Source organism: Panthera leo, chromosome D4 (assembly GCF_018350215.1).
Source record: "Panthera leo isolate Ple1 chromosome D4, P.leo_Ple1_pat1.1, whole genome shotgun sequence".
Taxonomy (NCBI): Eukaryota; Metazoa; Chordata; class Mammalia; order Carnivora; family Felidae; genus Panthera; species Panthera leo.
In genome coordinates, this window is record NC_056691.1 from 68,332,457 (window position 1) to 68,349,540 (window position 17,084).

General features: G+C 47.5%; 1 protein-coding gene, 1 long non-coding RNA gene and 1 other non-coding gene across 4 annotated transcripts; 1 reads left to right on the forward strand and 2 right to left on the reverse strand.

Annotated features, from left to right (window-relative positions):
- Nucleotides 1-786: 786 nt before the first annotated feature.
- LOC122205708 lies at nucleotides 787-893 on the reverse strand. The gene has a single exon (XR_006196214.1). It is a non-coding gene; the product is annotated as a U6 spliceosomal RNA (small nuclear RNA).
- A 7,210-nt stretch (nucleotides 894-8,103) lies between these two features.
- On the reverse strand, nucleotides 8,104-12,736 carry KLF4 (Kruppel like factor 4). 2 transcript variants are annotated; one of them, XM_042913488.1, is made up of 5 exons: nucleotides 12,266-12,736; nucleotides 12,028-12,148; nucleotides 10,366-11,356; nucleotides 10,102-10,266; nucleotides 8,104-8,662 (listed from the first exon to the last, which is right to left on the reverse strand). In XM_042913488.1, the coding sequence occupies exons 1-5, from the start codon at nucleotides 12,268-12,270 to the stop codon at nucleotides 8,487-8,489; spliced, it is 1,458 nt and encodes a 485-aa protein (XP_042769422.1). In that variant the 5' UTR covers nucleotides 12,271-12,736; the 3' UTR covers nucleotides 8,104-8,486. The 2 variants fall into 2 exon arrangements, with proteins under 2 accessions (XP_042769422.1, XP_042769421.1); XM_042913487.1 differs by having other exon boundaries at nucleotides 10,102-11,356.
- A 410-nt stretch (nucleotides 12,737-13,146) lies between these two features.
- On the forward strand, nucleotides 13,147-16,867 carry LOC122205378. The gene is made up of 2 exons (XR_006196024.1): nucleotides 13,147-13,289; nucleotides 16,087-16,867. It is a non-coding gene; the product is annotated as an uncharacterized LOC122205378 (long non-coding RNA).
- The last annotated feature ends 217 nt before the right edge of the window (nucleotides 16,868-17,084 follow it).

The following is a 17,084-nucleotide window of genomic DNA, read 5'->3' on the forward strand; positions in this document are numbered from 1 at the left end:
TAATTGTGCCTGAAACAAAGTCAGGTTGTCCTCCTGGTCTAGATATGCAATCTCCAAACCATAGAAAGGTGTCTTGGATCGCAGATTAAGTTCCATTTTGCCTGAATCATTAATTCCAGCAGAAGTTTGAAATATTTTGTTGAATAAGGTTGAAACCTTCGTGCCAAACCAGAATAACACGTTTTAACATGCTTTAGCATGCACCTGATCAACAAGTTGGATGTATCTAAAATAATAAGCAGTCAAGAAAATTGTAGGGGAAAAAATGGTATATGTTGCTGTAGTTAACGTGGTTGAGTCTGTCAAAGAACTATACAATCACTTTCTAAGAGAGGCAAACAATTTCTACTGGCTAGATTGCTGATTTTCATTTAAGTTACACTTTATACCCCTCGTGGAGCCATTGTACCAGGAAAAAATAGCTGCAGACGTGCGTATTTATGTATTCTTCTTGACCTTTGTTTCCCCTACCCTTTGCACAGTGGCTGGTAAAGTAGGTCTTTGAGCGGATTATATATGTTTGAATGGAATTGCATGGGAAGAGAAAGAAGCAGAACGAAGCCTGAATTATATTTTATATTAACACTCTTATGGAATGGCTCCTATGTTCTCCAAAGAAGGGAACAGTGGTGAGTGTTATAGTGCCTGTTTTAGGTGGCTGGTAGCAGAACACCAAAAGAAGCACTGTAGAGAACAGTAAAATGCTTTTTTGGACATCAGCTGACAGGATGTTACATTGAATTTAGAACTGTCCTGTTTTTTATTCCCTCTTTTTTTTTTTTTTTTTTGTATATGGAACGCTTCATGAATTTGCGTGCCATCCTTAGGCATAAGCCGTGCTAGTCTCCCCTGTATTGTTCCAGTTTTAGTATACGTGCTGCCAAAGTGAGCACTAGCACCTTCCTTTTAAAATCATCCTTTTGGGGGTACCTGGGTGGCTCAGTCGGTTGAGCGTCTGACTCTTCATTTTGGCTCAGGTCATGACCCCAGGGTCTTGGGATCCAGCCAGAGTTGGGCTCTATGCTGAACACAGAGCCTCTTAAGATTCTCTCTCTTCCTCTGCCTCTCTCCCCCGATCACACTTTCTCTCTCTCTCTCTCTCTCTCTCTCTCGCTCTTAAAAAAAACGAATAAAGAGGAGAGAATAAAAAAATAACTAAAACCATCCTTTTTGTTGTTTAAATTCTTTATTTCCCTCTAAATTTCCCTTGGGTTCTCAGGATACAGCAGTCAGCTGCTGGCCTGCTGAATGAGCTCAAGGTGCTGGTTGGTGTTCTGATCCAGACTTGACGTGACCTTGGGCAAGCCCAGTCTTTTAGGTGGGCCTCCATTTTCTCCTTGAGTTAGATGGTCTTGAAGATACTTTCCTACTCAGAAAGTCTGTGTAATTTTTATTTATTTATTTATTTATTTATTTATTTATTTATTTATTTACAAAGTTTATTGTGATATTTATTTCTTTACAAAGTCTATGTAATATTTATCATTTATTTATTTGTTTATTTACAAAGCTTATGTAGTATTTATTTATTTATTTACAACATCTATGTATATTTCCTTCCTTCCTTCCTTCCTTCCTTCCTTCCTCACGGACAGGGTCTATGTAATTTCACAGCTTTAGAACTTGCAGTCTGTTCCCCATTCCTCTGTGAAGCACTAACAGGGGCTCAAAGGCAGGGGGATTTGTTAACTTCATGCACTGTTTTCTAGATTCAGCTCATTTGGACATGTTCAGAAGTCAGAAAACTACTGTCGTGCAAGCAGCTAGGAGAGTTTCAAACTTGAAGAACCGCAAAGCAGGTGGGTGGTGACTTCACAGCCACGGATGGATGGATGAGCCTTCCTCATTCGGGCAAACTGGCTCACCCAGGATCCTACAGCGTAAAGTGCCTTCGTTAGCTTTTAAAGTGTGATTTTTTTTTTTAACCTTCATTGTCATCTGTATACAGGACACTTATAATTTTGCCCTTGTAAAGAGGCACAATGGATTATCCAAGGATAAGGATAAAATAGTGTCTTTTTTGGGCCTTTTTCCAAATTCTGACTTCCTGAAGGCCATGCCCAGTGGTCCCCTAACTGCTTCCTGTGGGTCACCTGACATCCATCTGCCTCCCCCAATACACAGCAAACCCTCCAAATGAACAAAATTCTTTCTAGAATCAATGCAGAGAATCCCCTGGCAAGAAAGCATCCTCTGAAAAGAGATGCTAGGATTTGGGGGTAACTATTCAATAAGTAATTAACTTTACTCCATTAAATGCAGTAACTGTGGGTATTCAAGGGCAAATAAGGGAAGCTTCCAGTGCCTTCCAGGGACTCGTGTCTGTTGGAGGAGCCAGACCCACAAAACCTTGTAGCATGTGAGGATAAGAGTTTGATGAAAGATCTAGATTGACTGAAACGTGGGAGACTTTTAATAAAAACTGGGCTTCGAAGGATATATAGGAGCTTGTCAGGGGAATGTGGGTTTTTCCAGAAGCAGGAGAGACCCACATCTCTAAGCAAAGGTTCAGAGGCTGAAATAGGCATGGTGCATTGAGGGTCAAGAGTAGTTTAACATGGCTGGTACAATTAAGGATGATTGGATATTTAAGGAGAGAATACTGGATGCTAGGTGGGAGCTACCGTTGAAGGACTGACCATGTTAAATATTTATCTACTAGGCACTGGGGACCATGGGAAGTTAATGAGTAGGGGAGGGGCTTGACCAGATCTGTTTGATCAGGAGAGCTGTGTGTTGGGCCAGAGCTGGGGATAAAAACAGGAGCTTTTTCTTCCACCTCGAACTGAAAGTGTGGATACGCTCATGGCATAGTGACCAGCTCAAAAAACATCTATGGGAAACTCGGGCTTCCCTGTCGGTCTACCTTTAAATAGCACTTAGGTTGGGAGACAGAACTTGGGGGGCTTTTGACTTTTTACTGGCTTTGTTGGAAGGACCTGGATATTAGCAAATCCTTCTGAATTTGGTGTGTATCCATTTTGCATGTGACCTTCCCTGCCCAGCAGACTGAAGACAGAAGTCTTAGGAGAAAAATGCTTTGAATGAATGAAAAAAAAACCCAAACGCTAACTTGTAAAGGGAAACTGAGTTTCCCGTTCCATAAAATGGGGATGGAGAGGGAGATCCCACCCCTGTCTTCATTGTGAGGATCTGTTACAGTAATGGAGAGTGTAAATGCTTCATAGATCTCATGGCTTTGTGCGGAAGTGAGGTGTTACTATACACCAGCAAAAAGTGACCGGATCAGAGAAGAGGCACTCTTGTGCTTACTGAAAAAATCCCATCTATCATGCCTAAGAGACTCTGCTTTGTGGTTTACATTGATTCACTAATCTCTCTAGCTTTCAGCGAGTGTATCTAGAGTTCTTTCAGTATCTCTGTAAAGTTATTTTTGCCAATTTTAGCTTTTAAGTGGGTATGCAGATACAGCATCTGAGTGTTGTGTTGATATGGCCACCGTTCAGTAACATGTTGATCCAATGCCAGTCAGTACATATTCAAATATTATAGGTGACATAGGTATTATAATCCCCCTCAACGCCCCCTGGCCTGGACAGGTTTGCCTGTTTGATTTTATATCATTGCCAAACCTCTACCTGAGGCTTCATTTGTCTACCTACCTACTACCTACCTACCTGCCTATGTCTCCATAAAGAGCTATTTCTCCTGTCTCTTGCTTTGTTTAGATGATATCATGTACTGTGGACATGAAAAGAAACATAAAAGGATGACAAATGGTCCTCATACTTTAGGGTACCATTATAATTATTGTGTTGTATCAGTGGAAAATGCTCTGCTAGGTATAATCAGATGTCAAAAGGATCCTGGAAATGTGTATTTCCTTTTTGTTCTGAAATTGTGTTTATATTTATTTCCTCCTTCTCCTTTAAGAACAAGTGGAGAAGGACTTGGGAGGGCAGGTTGCAACATGCTGACTCCTCTCGGTGCCGGTGCCGGAGAAGACCGGAGCGATTGGAAAAAGTATTACATCAATGGTATTATGGAAAACACTTAAAAAGGTGGACTCCTAGGGGTGCCTGGGTGCCTCAGTCGGTTAAGCGTCCGACTTCTGTTCAGGTCATGATATCATGGTTTGTGGGTTCGAGCCCTGCATCGGGCTCTGTGCTGACGGCTTGGAGCCTGGAGCCTGCTTTGGATTCTGTGTCTCACTCTCTCTGCCCCTCCCTTGCTCATGGTCTGTTTCTCTCTCTGTCTCAAAAATAAACAAACATTAAAAAAAAAAAATTAAAACAAAAAAAAAGGTGGACTCCCAGTGTATGTGATTCCAGAGAAGCAGTTTAATTGATGCTCCAACCCTGTGCACCCTCCTCCTGCCCGACTAAGCTAACTGGCTCTGGTAGCCTAGATATCAGCCTGCAAGATTTTCTGTGTTTAGGCTAACATGACAGCAGTTGGTTTCTTCTGTGTTTTGACTGCAACCCGGGCATTGAAATTCTTAGGTACCTTCATTAGGATTTAAGAATTTATTAGTTTTTCAGAAGATGGTAAGAAATTTACTCAAGATTTACTTTTTTGTTTTAAGGTAAAGGCTTCCTAAGCTTGTTTGTCTCCAACTTTCATTTTAGTTTCACTTAATAGGAGAAAACCTTCTTTTCATACAGCATTCTGATTGTGAACAGTCGCTCCTTTGCATTTTCACAAGTAGAAAACTCCGGGATATGTTCCACAGCATTCATTATGTAGAGCGTTCTTGGTGGTTTTATGTGAAATATTATTGAATGGCTCTGCATGTGAACAATGAATGATAATTTCATAAATGAACTTTAGGAAGCAGACGTGGCTTCAGTTTAGCACTGTAAAAACATGTCACTATACTCTAGAAGGTGCTAAGAAAATATGAAGAAATGAAACACATAAAATAAAATACATGATAACACGATAGAAGAATGGAATACATAAGCTAAAAAGGTGGAGGACTGGATGTGTGTGTGCTGGTGTGCTGAACAGAGCTTCAGAAGCCAGAACATACAATAGAACAGGTGGCTGACATAGGCTGCTGAATTTAGATACTGCCATATATCAAAATACGACAGGCACCATCACTGCTTGTTTTAAATATTTTCCCTGTGGACTTGCTTCCTTGGCATAAGGACCACCTCCCATGGGCTTTCTTATATGTAAAATTATATGTAAGAAAGGTTAATCTTCAAATATGAAATAACATCGCGTGTTTCTAAAAATTAGAACAGTTTTTGAATGGAAGAAAATTCTTCCCCCGACCATTCTACATGAGATGGTGAAGGTTCTTGTTTAACAAACCGAAACAGAATTAATTGTAGGCACTAAGCAGGTTTTCAGGTAGGAAGACTATTTTGCTGGAAAAGACATTTTGCTGGGCGAGAGATAGACTGAAGAAATCTGTTGATGTGTAGGAAACACTACTGTTTATCTTGTGTGTGTGTGTGTATGTGTGTGTGTTGTGTGCACAAGTTAAAATCTAGGACATATAAAATTAAATATCATAGGGAAAAGGTAATAAGTAGGCATCTCGAATGTTAGGTGCTGTTTATTATACAGTGTAAACGGCTCCATAATGCAGTAATGACAGGACATCTCGGCACTCAGAACGGGATAGGAACGAGAGTAGTTTTAGCTATTTACTCGTGTTGAGAAGTTTTGCCCTGTGACATTTTTGGGAAATCTTCCTTATTTGCTGTTGATACTGAAACTTTTTCAGATTAGAAAAAGTTCATGCAAGTGACGTTTCCCTACATCAGAAAATTTTTAGTGTGCTCGGCTATTTTGAGACGTTTCTTTTGAGGTAATAGGCACTTAGCAAACACGAAGATGTTATCAGCCATTCAGTAAATACTTTTCATACACAACCGCGTGCCAGAAGTCTCTGTATGAGAGAAAGGTGGATTACAAGAGCAACCACCACAATGTAACACACAAGAAAAGGCTTCTTGTTTAAATAGCTTTAACTGATCTTTCAAAAATAAAAGCCTAGGGGCACCTGGGTGGCTCAGTCAGTTGGGCCTCTGACTTCGGCTCAGGTCATGATCTCACAGTTTGTGAGTTCGAGCCCCGTGTCGGACTCTGTGCTGACAGCTGGGAACCTGCATCAGATTGTGTCTCCCTCTCTCTGCCACTCCTCTCTCTCTCTCTTTCTCTCTCTCTCAAAAATAAATAAACATTAAAACTTTTAAAAATAATAAAAAATAAAAATAAAAGCCTAAATATTTGCACCTGCATTCTTAAAAAGTTAAATAGATACATATTTGGAAACTAGAAAATCTACATGGAGAAAACCATCATGGATATTTTCGCATTTCCTTCCAGGCCTTCCTCTTAAACTTTGTTGCTTCTCTCTCTCCTTCAATGCACACACACAAACTTATGCAACTGGAATCATAGTGTTTATAGTCTTAGATCCTGCTTTTTCCACTTAACATACCATGAGCATTTTTCCATGTCATTAAATATGCTTTGAATATGTTCTTGGCCACATAAAATTCCATCCTAGTGATGCACCTGTTTTCTTTTAAGCTAAGACACATGCCATGTTTTCCAGTCATGCTGGACTCCCAAAAGCCAAGGAAAATACTTTGTGTTGATCCACCATCAGGCTCTTATGAATTTGTTTTCTTCTATTTATAAGATGCACCCACACTTCTGGACACTACGTACAATGGAGAGTTAATAAGCAGTCTAAAGATGCCAGGGAGCTTGTCTGCTTGGGTCACCCTGCATCACCATTACAAATGTACGAAGTGTCAACAAGAGTCACAAATGCTCTTTCCAATTTGTGACTGCCACAAATGAAGTTCAAACCTTGCGTGCCCACCTCAAAAAAGCATCAGTGCCCTTTTAAAGTTGAGTAATTTCGGAAATATGCTCCAAGCTTACAAAAACACCACTTAAAAAGTTTTGCTCTACACTTAGTTTTGCAAAAGTATGTTTTAATTAACTCTTAGTTCAGTCTGCTGAATCTACAGAGGACTGATGGAGTGTTAAAACTTTCTGCCAGAAAATTTGGTACTAACCTCTTTAGGACTCGAACTAGAATGTATCTGTAACACCCACTAAGCATAAATGAACCCTTTAATCCTCAGGAGGGCACTGTGGAACTATGTTCTTAGGGTTTCTCCGCTGTAGGAAGGTTTCTTTTGTTCCTCAAATTGTTCTGAGGGCAAGGCCGGGCCTCTGAGAAAGATTTTTATATTTTCATTTAATTTTAAAGAGAAACCATAAGGACCTTTTAAAATATGAAACTGGAATGTATGTATTTTATGAATACTTTCCTATTAAACTGAGCATATTGAAGAATAATTGAGCCGGTTTGTACCTGGAAATTCATATTCAGGTAAGGAAATTGCATTCATGTACTTTTCCGTACATTTGGAAAGAGCCACCCAAACCAGGTTTAATTCTATGATCTCCAATATTCAGCTTTAAGCCTTAGACTTTGATAGTACTTACTGTAAACCCAGCCTTAAAAGTGTCTTCTTTTAATCTCTGTGGAGGTAAAGTTTGGCCTTTTCACCTGCCCTCCCGACTGTGTTTAAACTGAAATTCCTGTAACATGCTTTTCCAGGGGAAAAACAAAACAAAAACAGTGTTCAGATAAAATATTATAGGTTTATTTAAAACTTAATTCTCACCTTGAGTATGCAAAATACAAACTCCACAAAATGTTCATTTTTTTTTACTTTGTAGTTTACAAATATACAAAATAGAAGTTTGCTTAAATTTATATTACATATTTATTAAGGCAAGGAACTATATAGAAAAAAACATTTGTTCTGCTTAAGGCATACTTGGGAATAAACCATTGTACAAATTATTGCACATCTGAAACCACAGTGCATAACAGACTGTCTGCATAAAAATGTTAAAGTAAACCAGGTGTATTTACCTGACTTAGGTCATAAATGTAGATCGGAAGACAAAAATAGATTTTCCTTGTCAACGTATGCAGCAGTTTGAGAACTTTGGCTTCCTCATTTGGTACCTTTAGAACCAAGACTCACCAAGCACCATCGTTTAGGTTATTAAAACACATTTTCTGTACCTGAATTTCTTCCTCCTCTTCTAGTATCATAATAATGGCTTTTAGAAGGCAAAGAGAATACAAGGTGATCTTTACACTTATATTGCATCGAACACAATTCAAGGGAATTCTGGTCTTCCCTCCCCCCAACTCATGGATCTAATTTATACCCTGATATCCACACCTTCCAGTCACCCCCTTGGTGTTTTGTAAGTCCAGGAATATTCAAGTTGGACTGAGAATTGGAATGATAGAAGATCCAGTCACAGACCCCATCTGTTCTTTGATTTGTCTTCTGGTTTCCTCGTGTCTCCTGATTATCCATTCACAAGTTGGCTTGTTGGGAACTTGACCATGATTGTAGTGCTCTCCGGCTGGGTTCCTCCCCTCCCCGGGGAAGACAGTGTGAAAAGTAAAAAATACTGAATTCTCTTCTTGGCAGTGTGGGTCATAGCCACTGTCTTGGGATTTAAAAGTGCCTCTTCATGTGTAAGGCGAGGTGGTCCGACCTGGAGAAGGCCCGGTCGCACTTCTGGCACTGAAAGGGGCGGTGCCCGGTGTGTTTCCGGTAATGCCTGGTCAGTTCGTCAGAGCGGGCAAATTTCCACCCGCAGCCATCCCAGTCACAGTGGTAAGGCTTCTCACCTGACAGAGGAAAAGAAACCCGTTGAAGCCATTGCTACATCATGCAGAATTGGCCGCTTTAAAAACCGGAGGCCAAATGTTAAACCGACTCCCCAAGCACCCTACTCTGAAAGAAGCCAGGAATGTTTTTAGACCGCTTCAAGGCCATGCTAAATTTCAGATCACAAATAGGAATATTAAGCTTCTAAGTATTCCTTTCGCTTTTTTTCTGGTGTGTGTGTGGGGGGGGGGGGCGGTGAGGAACAGACATTTAAGTAATGAAAATACACACATACAACGTCAACCTACACTTCTACATTGCTAATGTTTTCATTCTTGACTCAAAGTACCATAGTGGTGGAAGTGAATTTGGAAATGAAATCTGCTGGTCTATCTCCCCTGCCCAAACCAAGCAATTAATATCCTGTCCCACTACAAATGCGTTCAAAGAGCCACAAGCGGCTACTTTTTCTGCTTCAGAATTTGTTATTTTTTAAGATTTTTTAACATTTAAATCCAACTTAACACATAGTGTGCATTTCTGTTCTTTTAATGACTACTACACCTAACTGACCTTATGTACCTGCGCTTACATGACATGGAATTTCCCTGCACTGACCATCTTAAACTACAATCTTAGTAATCATAACATTCAATTCTTGAAAGTTTCCGAAATAGAATTCTTGAAAGTTCTGAAAATAGAACTTACTTATGAAGAGTAGACCTAAAAATAGCAAAAGAGCGTAAATGTGGGGAGCGAACAACCAGTGAAAATTGTCTAGAAAATTAAAAACTAATAAGACCTATCATTTTTTTGCACTGCAGGTGTCATTTAGTTTTTCATTTTTTTTAACGTTTATTTTTGAGACAGTGCAAGTGGGGTAGCACCAGAGAGAGAGGGAGACACAGAATCCCAAGCAGGCTCCAGGCTCTGAGCTGACAGCACAGAGCCCAACACGGGGCTCAAACCCACGAACCGGGAGGGGAGATCATGACCTGAAGTCGGACGCTTAAGTGTCTGAGCCACCCAGGCGCCCTGATAATTTAGGGTGTTGTTTCTTTTAATCTCTACACTCAGTGTGGGGCCCGAACCCACAACCTCGAGATCAAGAGTTTCATGCACCAGCGACCGAGCCAGTCAGGCACCCCCAAAGTGTAATTTCTTGATTACAAGGGCAATGCTTTGCTCGGACTAGGAGAGGCCCACCTGCAGCCTGGAACCTCCCTCCTGCCTTTCAAAAGCCTAAGAGAACTGCACATTCAAGCACTGATACTATCCATCAAGCAAAAGGCTCTTGGGCAAAAAAGGAGGCGCCAGCTTGCTGTTCTCCCCTGTGATCCAAGAAATGGAGGAGATAGACTGTGCCTCACATCCCAAGGGAGGCCCTGAGAAGTGTCCACAGTTAGCCAGTGGGGCTGGACACCACCCTCCCTCCTTTCAGCAGCTTCTATTCTCCTACCTGTGTGGGTTCGCAGGTGTGCCTTGAGATGAGAACTCTTCGTGTAGGTTTTGCCGCAGCCCGCATAGTCACAAGTGTGAGTGGCTGTCCTTTTCCGCGGCCACGACCTTCTCCCCCTCTTTGGTTTCTGCTCCTCCGGCATGCAGGAACCAGGTGGCATGAGCTCTAGGGGTGAAGAAGGTGGGGTCAGCATCATCCCCTGAGCCCGGGAGGGCGGGCACTCGCAGGGCTCCCCAGCCCAAACTATGAATCCCCGGGACTGACCTTGGTAATGGAGCGGTGGCACCTGTGGCTGCATCTGGTCAGGCAAAAAGGGTGGGTAGTTGGGCCCAGGGTGGGGATGGAAACCCGGGGGGAGCGGTAGGGCAGGATGACAGTCCCTGCTGCTCAGCAGTTCCTCGGCACCCAGGGTCGGGGTAGTCCTGCTGGGGAGCTGCCGCCCCAGGGGGAAGTCGTGGGCTGGCGGCCGGTGGCCATTGCTGAGAGGGGGTCCAGTGCCCATGTGGGCCTCTAGGGGCCGACCGACGGTGCATGACGAGACTGCCTCCTGCTTGATCTTGGGGCACATGCGCGGTGGCCCGCCACTGTAGGGCGCCACTACGACCGGGTGGCTGCCGTCCGGACTGCCTTTGCTAACACTGATGACCGACGGGCTGCCGTACTCGCTGCCAGGGGCACTCAGCGACGCCTTCAACACAAACTTGCCCATCAGCCCGCCACCTGGCGGCTGCGGCTGCTGCGGCGGAATATACACTGGGTCCAATTCAGGCCGAAGGAGCTCAGCCACGAAGCCGCCCGAGGGGCTCACGTCGTTGATGTCCGCCAGATTGAAGGGAGCTGTGGGAGGAGGCACAGACTCCCGGCCATAGAGGAGGCCGCCGCCCGTGCTGCCTGGCGCCACGCCCGGGTCGCCTCCAGCCCGGATCGGATAGCTGAAGCTGCAGGTGGAGGGCGCACTGGCAGGACCGCTGCTCGACGGCGAGGACGAGGATGAGGCTGATGCCGACGAGGACACGGTGGCGGCCACTGACTCCTGATGGGACAGTGAGTTGGAGAGGATAAAGTCCAGGTCCAGGAGATCGTTGAACTCCTCCGTCTCCCTCCGGGGTAGGAGAGCTGGGTTGTTGCCGCCGCAAGCCGCACCGACTCCGCCACTTTCCAGGTCGGTGGCCACGGTCGCCGCCGCCAGGTCGTAGGGGCGGCCGGGAAGCACGGGGGGAAGTCGCTTCATGTGGGAGAGCTCCTCCCGCCAGCGCTGCAGGAACAGGAGGGGAGAGAGACCGTCGGTGTTGGTCCCCTGCTGCTACACTACATACAGGCGGGCCGGCCACGCCGATACCGCCCAGGCACCGGGACTGGGCAGGCACCAAGCGCCCGGGGCCTCCGGGCGTTAGCGCGGCAATCTCGGCCCACCGCCGGGCCCGAGGAGAGGCGGTGCGTCGGTTTGGAAGATGTTATGTCGTGTCTGCCCGATTGCGTGTGAGCAAGCGCTGTGGCTCGGCAGCCCGGGTCCTGCCCCAGCCAGATCCCGGGGACGCTCCCGCCAACCCTGGAATTGGGGCACTGAAGATCTCCCTGTGCGCACCCGCCACGGGTACGCCTACGCGCCAAGCTCACTGGGGCCCAGCCAGTGTCTAGGGACACAGCCACCTCCCGCCGGTGGCCCTCGCGCCAGCTTTGCCGCCTGCGCGCTAGGGGACGTATGCGGACCTGGGGTGCGCCCCCGGCGGCTCCGCAGTGTAGGGACCACACGCATCTACAACTGAGCCAAGGACGCTGAAGCCATCCTAGGAAGACTGCGGGGCCGGTGCGGTGGCCTCTCCTTCCCTTCGCCGGGTGGTTCTCGGTGATCCCTGGGCTCCACCCGTCCCCACCCTACCCACAGAAGCCCACCGGACGATCCCGACCTTTCGGGGCAATACTCACGTTATTCGGGGCACCTGCTGGACGCAGTGTCTTCTCCCTTCCCGCCGGGCCGGACGCGAACGTGGAGAAGGACGGGAGTAGTGCGTCGCTGACAGCCATGTCAGACTCACCAGGTGGCTGCCTGAGGGCCGGGTGGGGCGCAGAGGCAGGAGTCAGGGGGGCCACTCGCGACCGCCGCTCGGGCGCGTCCCACCGGCCTCTGGCCTTCACCCCTCCCTGCGCCCCGCGCTGCACCTACCTCATTAATGTGGGGGCCCAGAAGGTCCTCGGGAGCCCGAAGCAGTGGGGGTACACTAGCCCCAAAGTCAACGAAGAGGGGGGGAAAAAAGGACTTAGAATCGAAGCAAAAACCAAAAACCCCAAATTGCCCGAGATCCTTCTTCTTTGGATTAAATATAAATGGGAGATGCCTTTTTAAAAAAGTTCCTTTGTATACAAAAGTTCTTAGAAAAGTTGTAAACTCCTAAAAAAAAGACAATCAGCAAGGCGAGTAAGTCCGGTAGCCGCGCTGCGCTCTCTTCGATTCAGCAGTGTCCTCCACCACTGTCGCAGTCGCCGCGGCTGTTGCCGTGGGCGCTGGGGCTGTGGCCGGGGTGGCGGGCGGGCGGTGCCGCCAGGTGAGACTGGCCGCGGTGGCGCGGATCTGCGGACTGGGCGGCGGCGCAGGGCGCGGAGTCCAGGGGGCTGCGCGGGGCGCGCGCGGCCATGGGCGCTGGCCGCGGGCGGGTGGGTGGCTGGGTGGGGGGCCGGAGGGGCGGGGAGGGGCACTTGGCGGCTCCCGGTGCCGCCGCCGCCCGCCACCGCCTCTGCTCCCCGCGCGCCCGCAGCCGCGCTCGCTCTCTCGGGCCGGGGAACTGCCGGCGGCCGGCGCGCGCTCCTTACTTAACTTCTCGGCTCCCGCCCTACCCCCGCCTCCTACCCGCCGTACGCCACAGCCGGCCGCCAGGCCCCGCCCCCTCCCTTTCTTCTCCCCTCCCTCCTGTGGCCCCCCCGCGAGTTGCCATGGCAGCTAAATAAACAAACTCGGCGCACGTGGGGGCGGGGGGGAAGGAGGGGCGCGGGCGGGGCCCGGCGGAGCAGTGACGCCAGCTCGGCAGCTGGCGGGCAGGAGCCGTGCTGACGCCGGCGGCGGCGGCGGCGTCGGCGGCGGCCCGGGCGCAGGGCGCTGGGCACCCGGCGCAAGTCAGGTCGCCGCGCGACTAGGGCAGTCCGCGTCGCCATGGTCCGCTCCCCGAGTTCGAAGCCCGTGGCCGAGGAGTCTGGTAGGGGCTGAGGGGTCGGTACAGCGCCCCCACCCCCGCTCCGGTCCGCGCTCGCCGCTCAGTCTGCGCGCTAGAGAAAAGCGCGATTATCCGCGTGACTCATCCAGCCCTCCGTCCCTTCCCTGCGCACGCAGCAGCCGGGCGCTGGTCCCGGAGCGCCAGTGCGGTCTCTTGGCCTGACCTCGCGAGGTTCCTCGCGGGCTTTCCTGCCGGTGGGGTGGGGTGGGGTGGGGATGGGGGTGGGGATGGGGGTGGGAGGCGAGGGGAGGTGGGTACCCAGAACTATGGCGGGACTGGGAGCTTGGGAGGGCCGGGGTGGTGCTTCTCGCCTGGAAAAGGCTGAAAGAGGCCGCAGCGGGAAACGGGCGATAATGGTTTTGATATTTAAGGGAGCAAGGAAGGGAGTGAAAGGGCTCAAGACTTTGGGGGTGGGGGGTGGGCAGAGGGCCTGTGAAGCGCGGAGACACCTTTCAACCAGGGGATCTCAAAGCACTTTACAAGCCACGCACCCTCCTTTCCACTTTATGGATGAGCAAACTGAGTCATAAAGAGGTGAAATGGCGAGGTAAAGGTCAGACGGCAGCTCGCTCCCTTGGCTCAGGCTCCGAGCGGTCAAGCCCACCGAAAGGAACTTAGCTGGGAAAGTGGACACGTGCCAGGAAGTGGAGCGGTGCGGTGGGACCCCGTTCCCGAAAAGGGCACGAGGAGCTCGCGGCAGCCGTTCCTGCCCACCGGGAAAAGAAGAGGAAACGGCGATCGTTATTTCAGCCTTATAACTTTGCCTTCCCACCCCCACACTCCCCTAAGTTTGTGATCAGTAATTTTCCAGCCGGGAAATGTTTTCGCCCTCATCTCTGCAAACAGTGGCTTTTTTTTTTCTTCCCCAAACGTGAGTGTGGTGCTCGGTATCGCCTGCTGAACGTAGGCTTGCGAGGTGTTTGGTTTGGATTGAGCCGCGCAGAGCCGATCTCAACCCGCCCTCTCCACGGAGCCTCCTCACCAGTAAACGCTGTCGATCCCAGGAAAGACAAGGGGAGGAGGAGGACTGGGAAAAGTATCGAAGCCCCAGAACAGGGCAGAGTGTGCGCTCACTCTCACCCTCACCGAGCTCCAGTTGCCTCATATTTTAAGTCGTTGTCACCTGTTTGTTTGAGTTCTGCGATTCTGGTACCTATTAGGTTTCCAAAGAATATTTGTTATCCCTGATTTTTCCACTTCTTGCCGACCACAGAAGCATTCTTGGAATGCATCTCATCCGAATGAATCCACTCGGCCCTCTCTGCCAACGACAGGAATCCCTCTAGGTCCAGTGGGTTGGACGCATTTGAAGATGACTTCCATCCTTTGGCCAACTCCTGCAGCTGGGGAGAAGGGCATGCTTTGGCAGGGAAAGCCCGACCCTCCCGTGGCTTGGAAGGGTTCAATCTCACCCCATAGGAACAAGCCAGTTACTTTAACTTTGAAAACATTGCCCTTTTCAAACGGAGGAACCAAGAAAAGAAAACACCTGCTACCCCTCCCCCCACTCCTTTCCTTTGGATGGCAAACATTTCTTGGAATGCTAGAACTCCAGGATTGAATGGAAAAGTTACCCACTTTTCTATCAAGGCCTAGGTTTCTAAACCCTAATGAACTTAGATGAACCCTTGATCACATGTAAACATGTAAATCAAGGACTTGGAATTTCTAACTTAGGTAGCCGGTGCGGGAAGTTTTTTCTACTTTGCTCTCATTTATCTAAAGCAGTAACCTTTCCCCTTCAGCAAGAGCAGCTACCATAATGAAAAAACAATATGGCACAGGTGAACTGGAAACATACTATTATTACATCATATAATCAAGACAGGATTCTGAAACTCAGTTAAAAAGATGAACTTGTGGGGCACCTGGGTGGCTCAGTGGGTTAAGCCTCTGACTTCAGCTCAGGTCATGATCTCAGTTCGAAAGTTGGAGCCCGGGTCGGGCTCTGTGCTGACAGTTGGGAGCCTGGAGCCTGCTTCAGATTCTGTGTCTCCCTTTCTCTCTGCCCCTCCCCTGCTTGTTCTCTGTCTCTGTCTCTTTCAAAAATAAATAAACATTAAAAAAATTTTTTTGAATGAACTTATAGTTTCCAAACAGACTTCAGGAGGTTAGGTAAAGCCAGTGCCTCTTTGTGGCAGGCAACTATCTGGTTATTCCAATGATTGCATCATAAAGGGAAATCTCTGTATTTGCCATGGATTTCTAAAAGTGGTAAGGAACTCGGGGCGCCTGGGTGGCTCAGTCAGTTAAGCATCCCACTTCGGCTCAGGTCATGATCTCGAGGTTTGTGAGTTCAAGCTCTGTATTGGGCTCTGTGCTGACAGCTCTGAGCCTGGAGAGTGCTTTAGATTCTATGTCTCCCTCTCTCTCTGTCTCTCCCCTGCTTGTGCTGTGTCTCTGTCTCTCTTTCTCAAAAATAAACATTAAAATTTTTTTTTAAAAAGTGGTAAAGAACTTCCAAGTTTACACCTCATCTCCTTTCAAGGCAGGTGCCTGGTGTGGCAACAGGGTTATGACCCTCCCTCTTTTCAGAACAGGTAGGTCCAGAAGAGTTAAATCCCTGCCCTGTATAATTTATAAACATGAGGCTGAGTAAACCTTTGATGACTAAATTGCACTCTAAATAATAATAATAGAAGACACCCTTTAAAGAAGAATTACATACTTACTGGTGACTTTATTTCAGCAAACTGATATTACAAGTTTTGTGGTATGGAAGTTAATTATTAATGTCCTTGGAGTTATAAAATAGACTTTTTTTTTTTTTTTTTTCCAGCACAAACTGCATTCATTGGCAGAAGATGCGATGGAAACCATCAGTGTTAGGGGGTTGATGACCTGGAACTTTGACAGAGTGTGTGTGATAGATCGAAGAGGCTCAACATGTTTCAAATGAAGGACTCTGCACCTAGAAGTGAGCACCAGATCTGGGCAGATAGAGTTTCCCAGGGAGCCTGGCTGCACCCTGGCCTGCGGTGTCTGTAAAACTGCCACAAAACTCAGGAAAAGCTGCTTTTTCCGAAAGAGAAAGCAAGAGATGATTTTAAGTATCCAAATTGCTTTGAAATGAAGTCTGTACTGATAACTGAGAGAAGAGGGGCTTATAGGTTTCATGGAGTCGCAAAGGTTTTCGTAGCCTCCGCTTTCATCTGCTTGGAAACGCCAGCCTGTTTTTCACCTCGGTCGTGTGTGGAGGTTAAGAAAGTGGGCATTAGTGCTCAGTCTCCTGGGTTTGTGTTCTGACTCTGCTGCTCTTAGCCGGGCAGGTTATTTGACCTCACTTTGCCTGTTTCTTCTTTAAAGTGGGGATAGTCACGGTACCTACTTGTTAAATTGATGAGGATTACAAGTGGGATTATCCAGATAAGGTATTTATCATAGGCCTTGGGATTATGTATGATATGTCTGACCATCACCAGTATTTTCCAGGGCACCATAGGCTTCACGAGGACAAGAGCTCTTGCCTTCCTCACTGCTGTAACCCCAAGTCCTAGTACAGTGCCTGCCTGGTACACAGTAATCTCTGCGTTTGTTGAGTAAATGAATAATGTACTTCAGCAGGAAGGTGGTCTTTCCTTTTCAGCTCCCCATTGGAGGTGCATTAGTCCCGTTTTTTTGTCAAGAGCTTCAATCCACCCAGACCCTGACCCTAATTTTTCCTCCCTTGTTTGATCGTTCGCACCCGGCTTCCCAAGATAGAAACCTAGGTTCCCCTCAATTCTTCCCTTATTTTCTTGGGCCTGGGCATTTAGGCATCCACAGAGCTCAGCCATT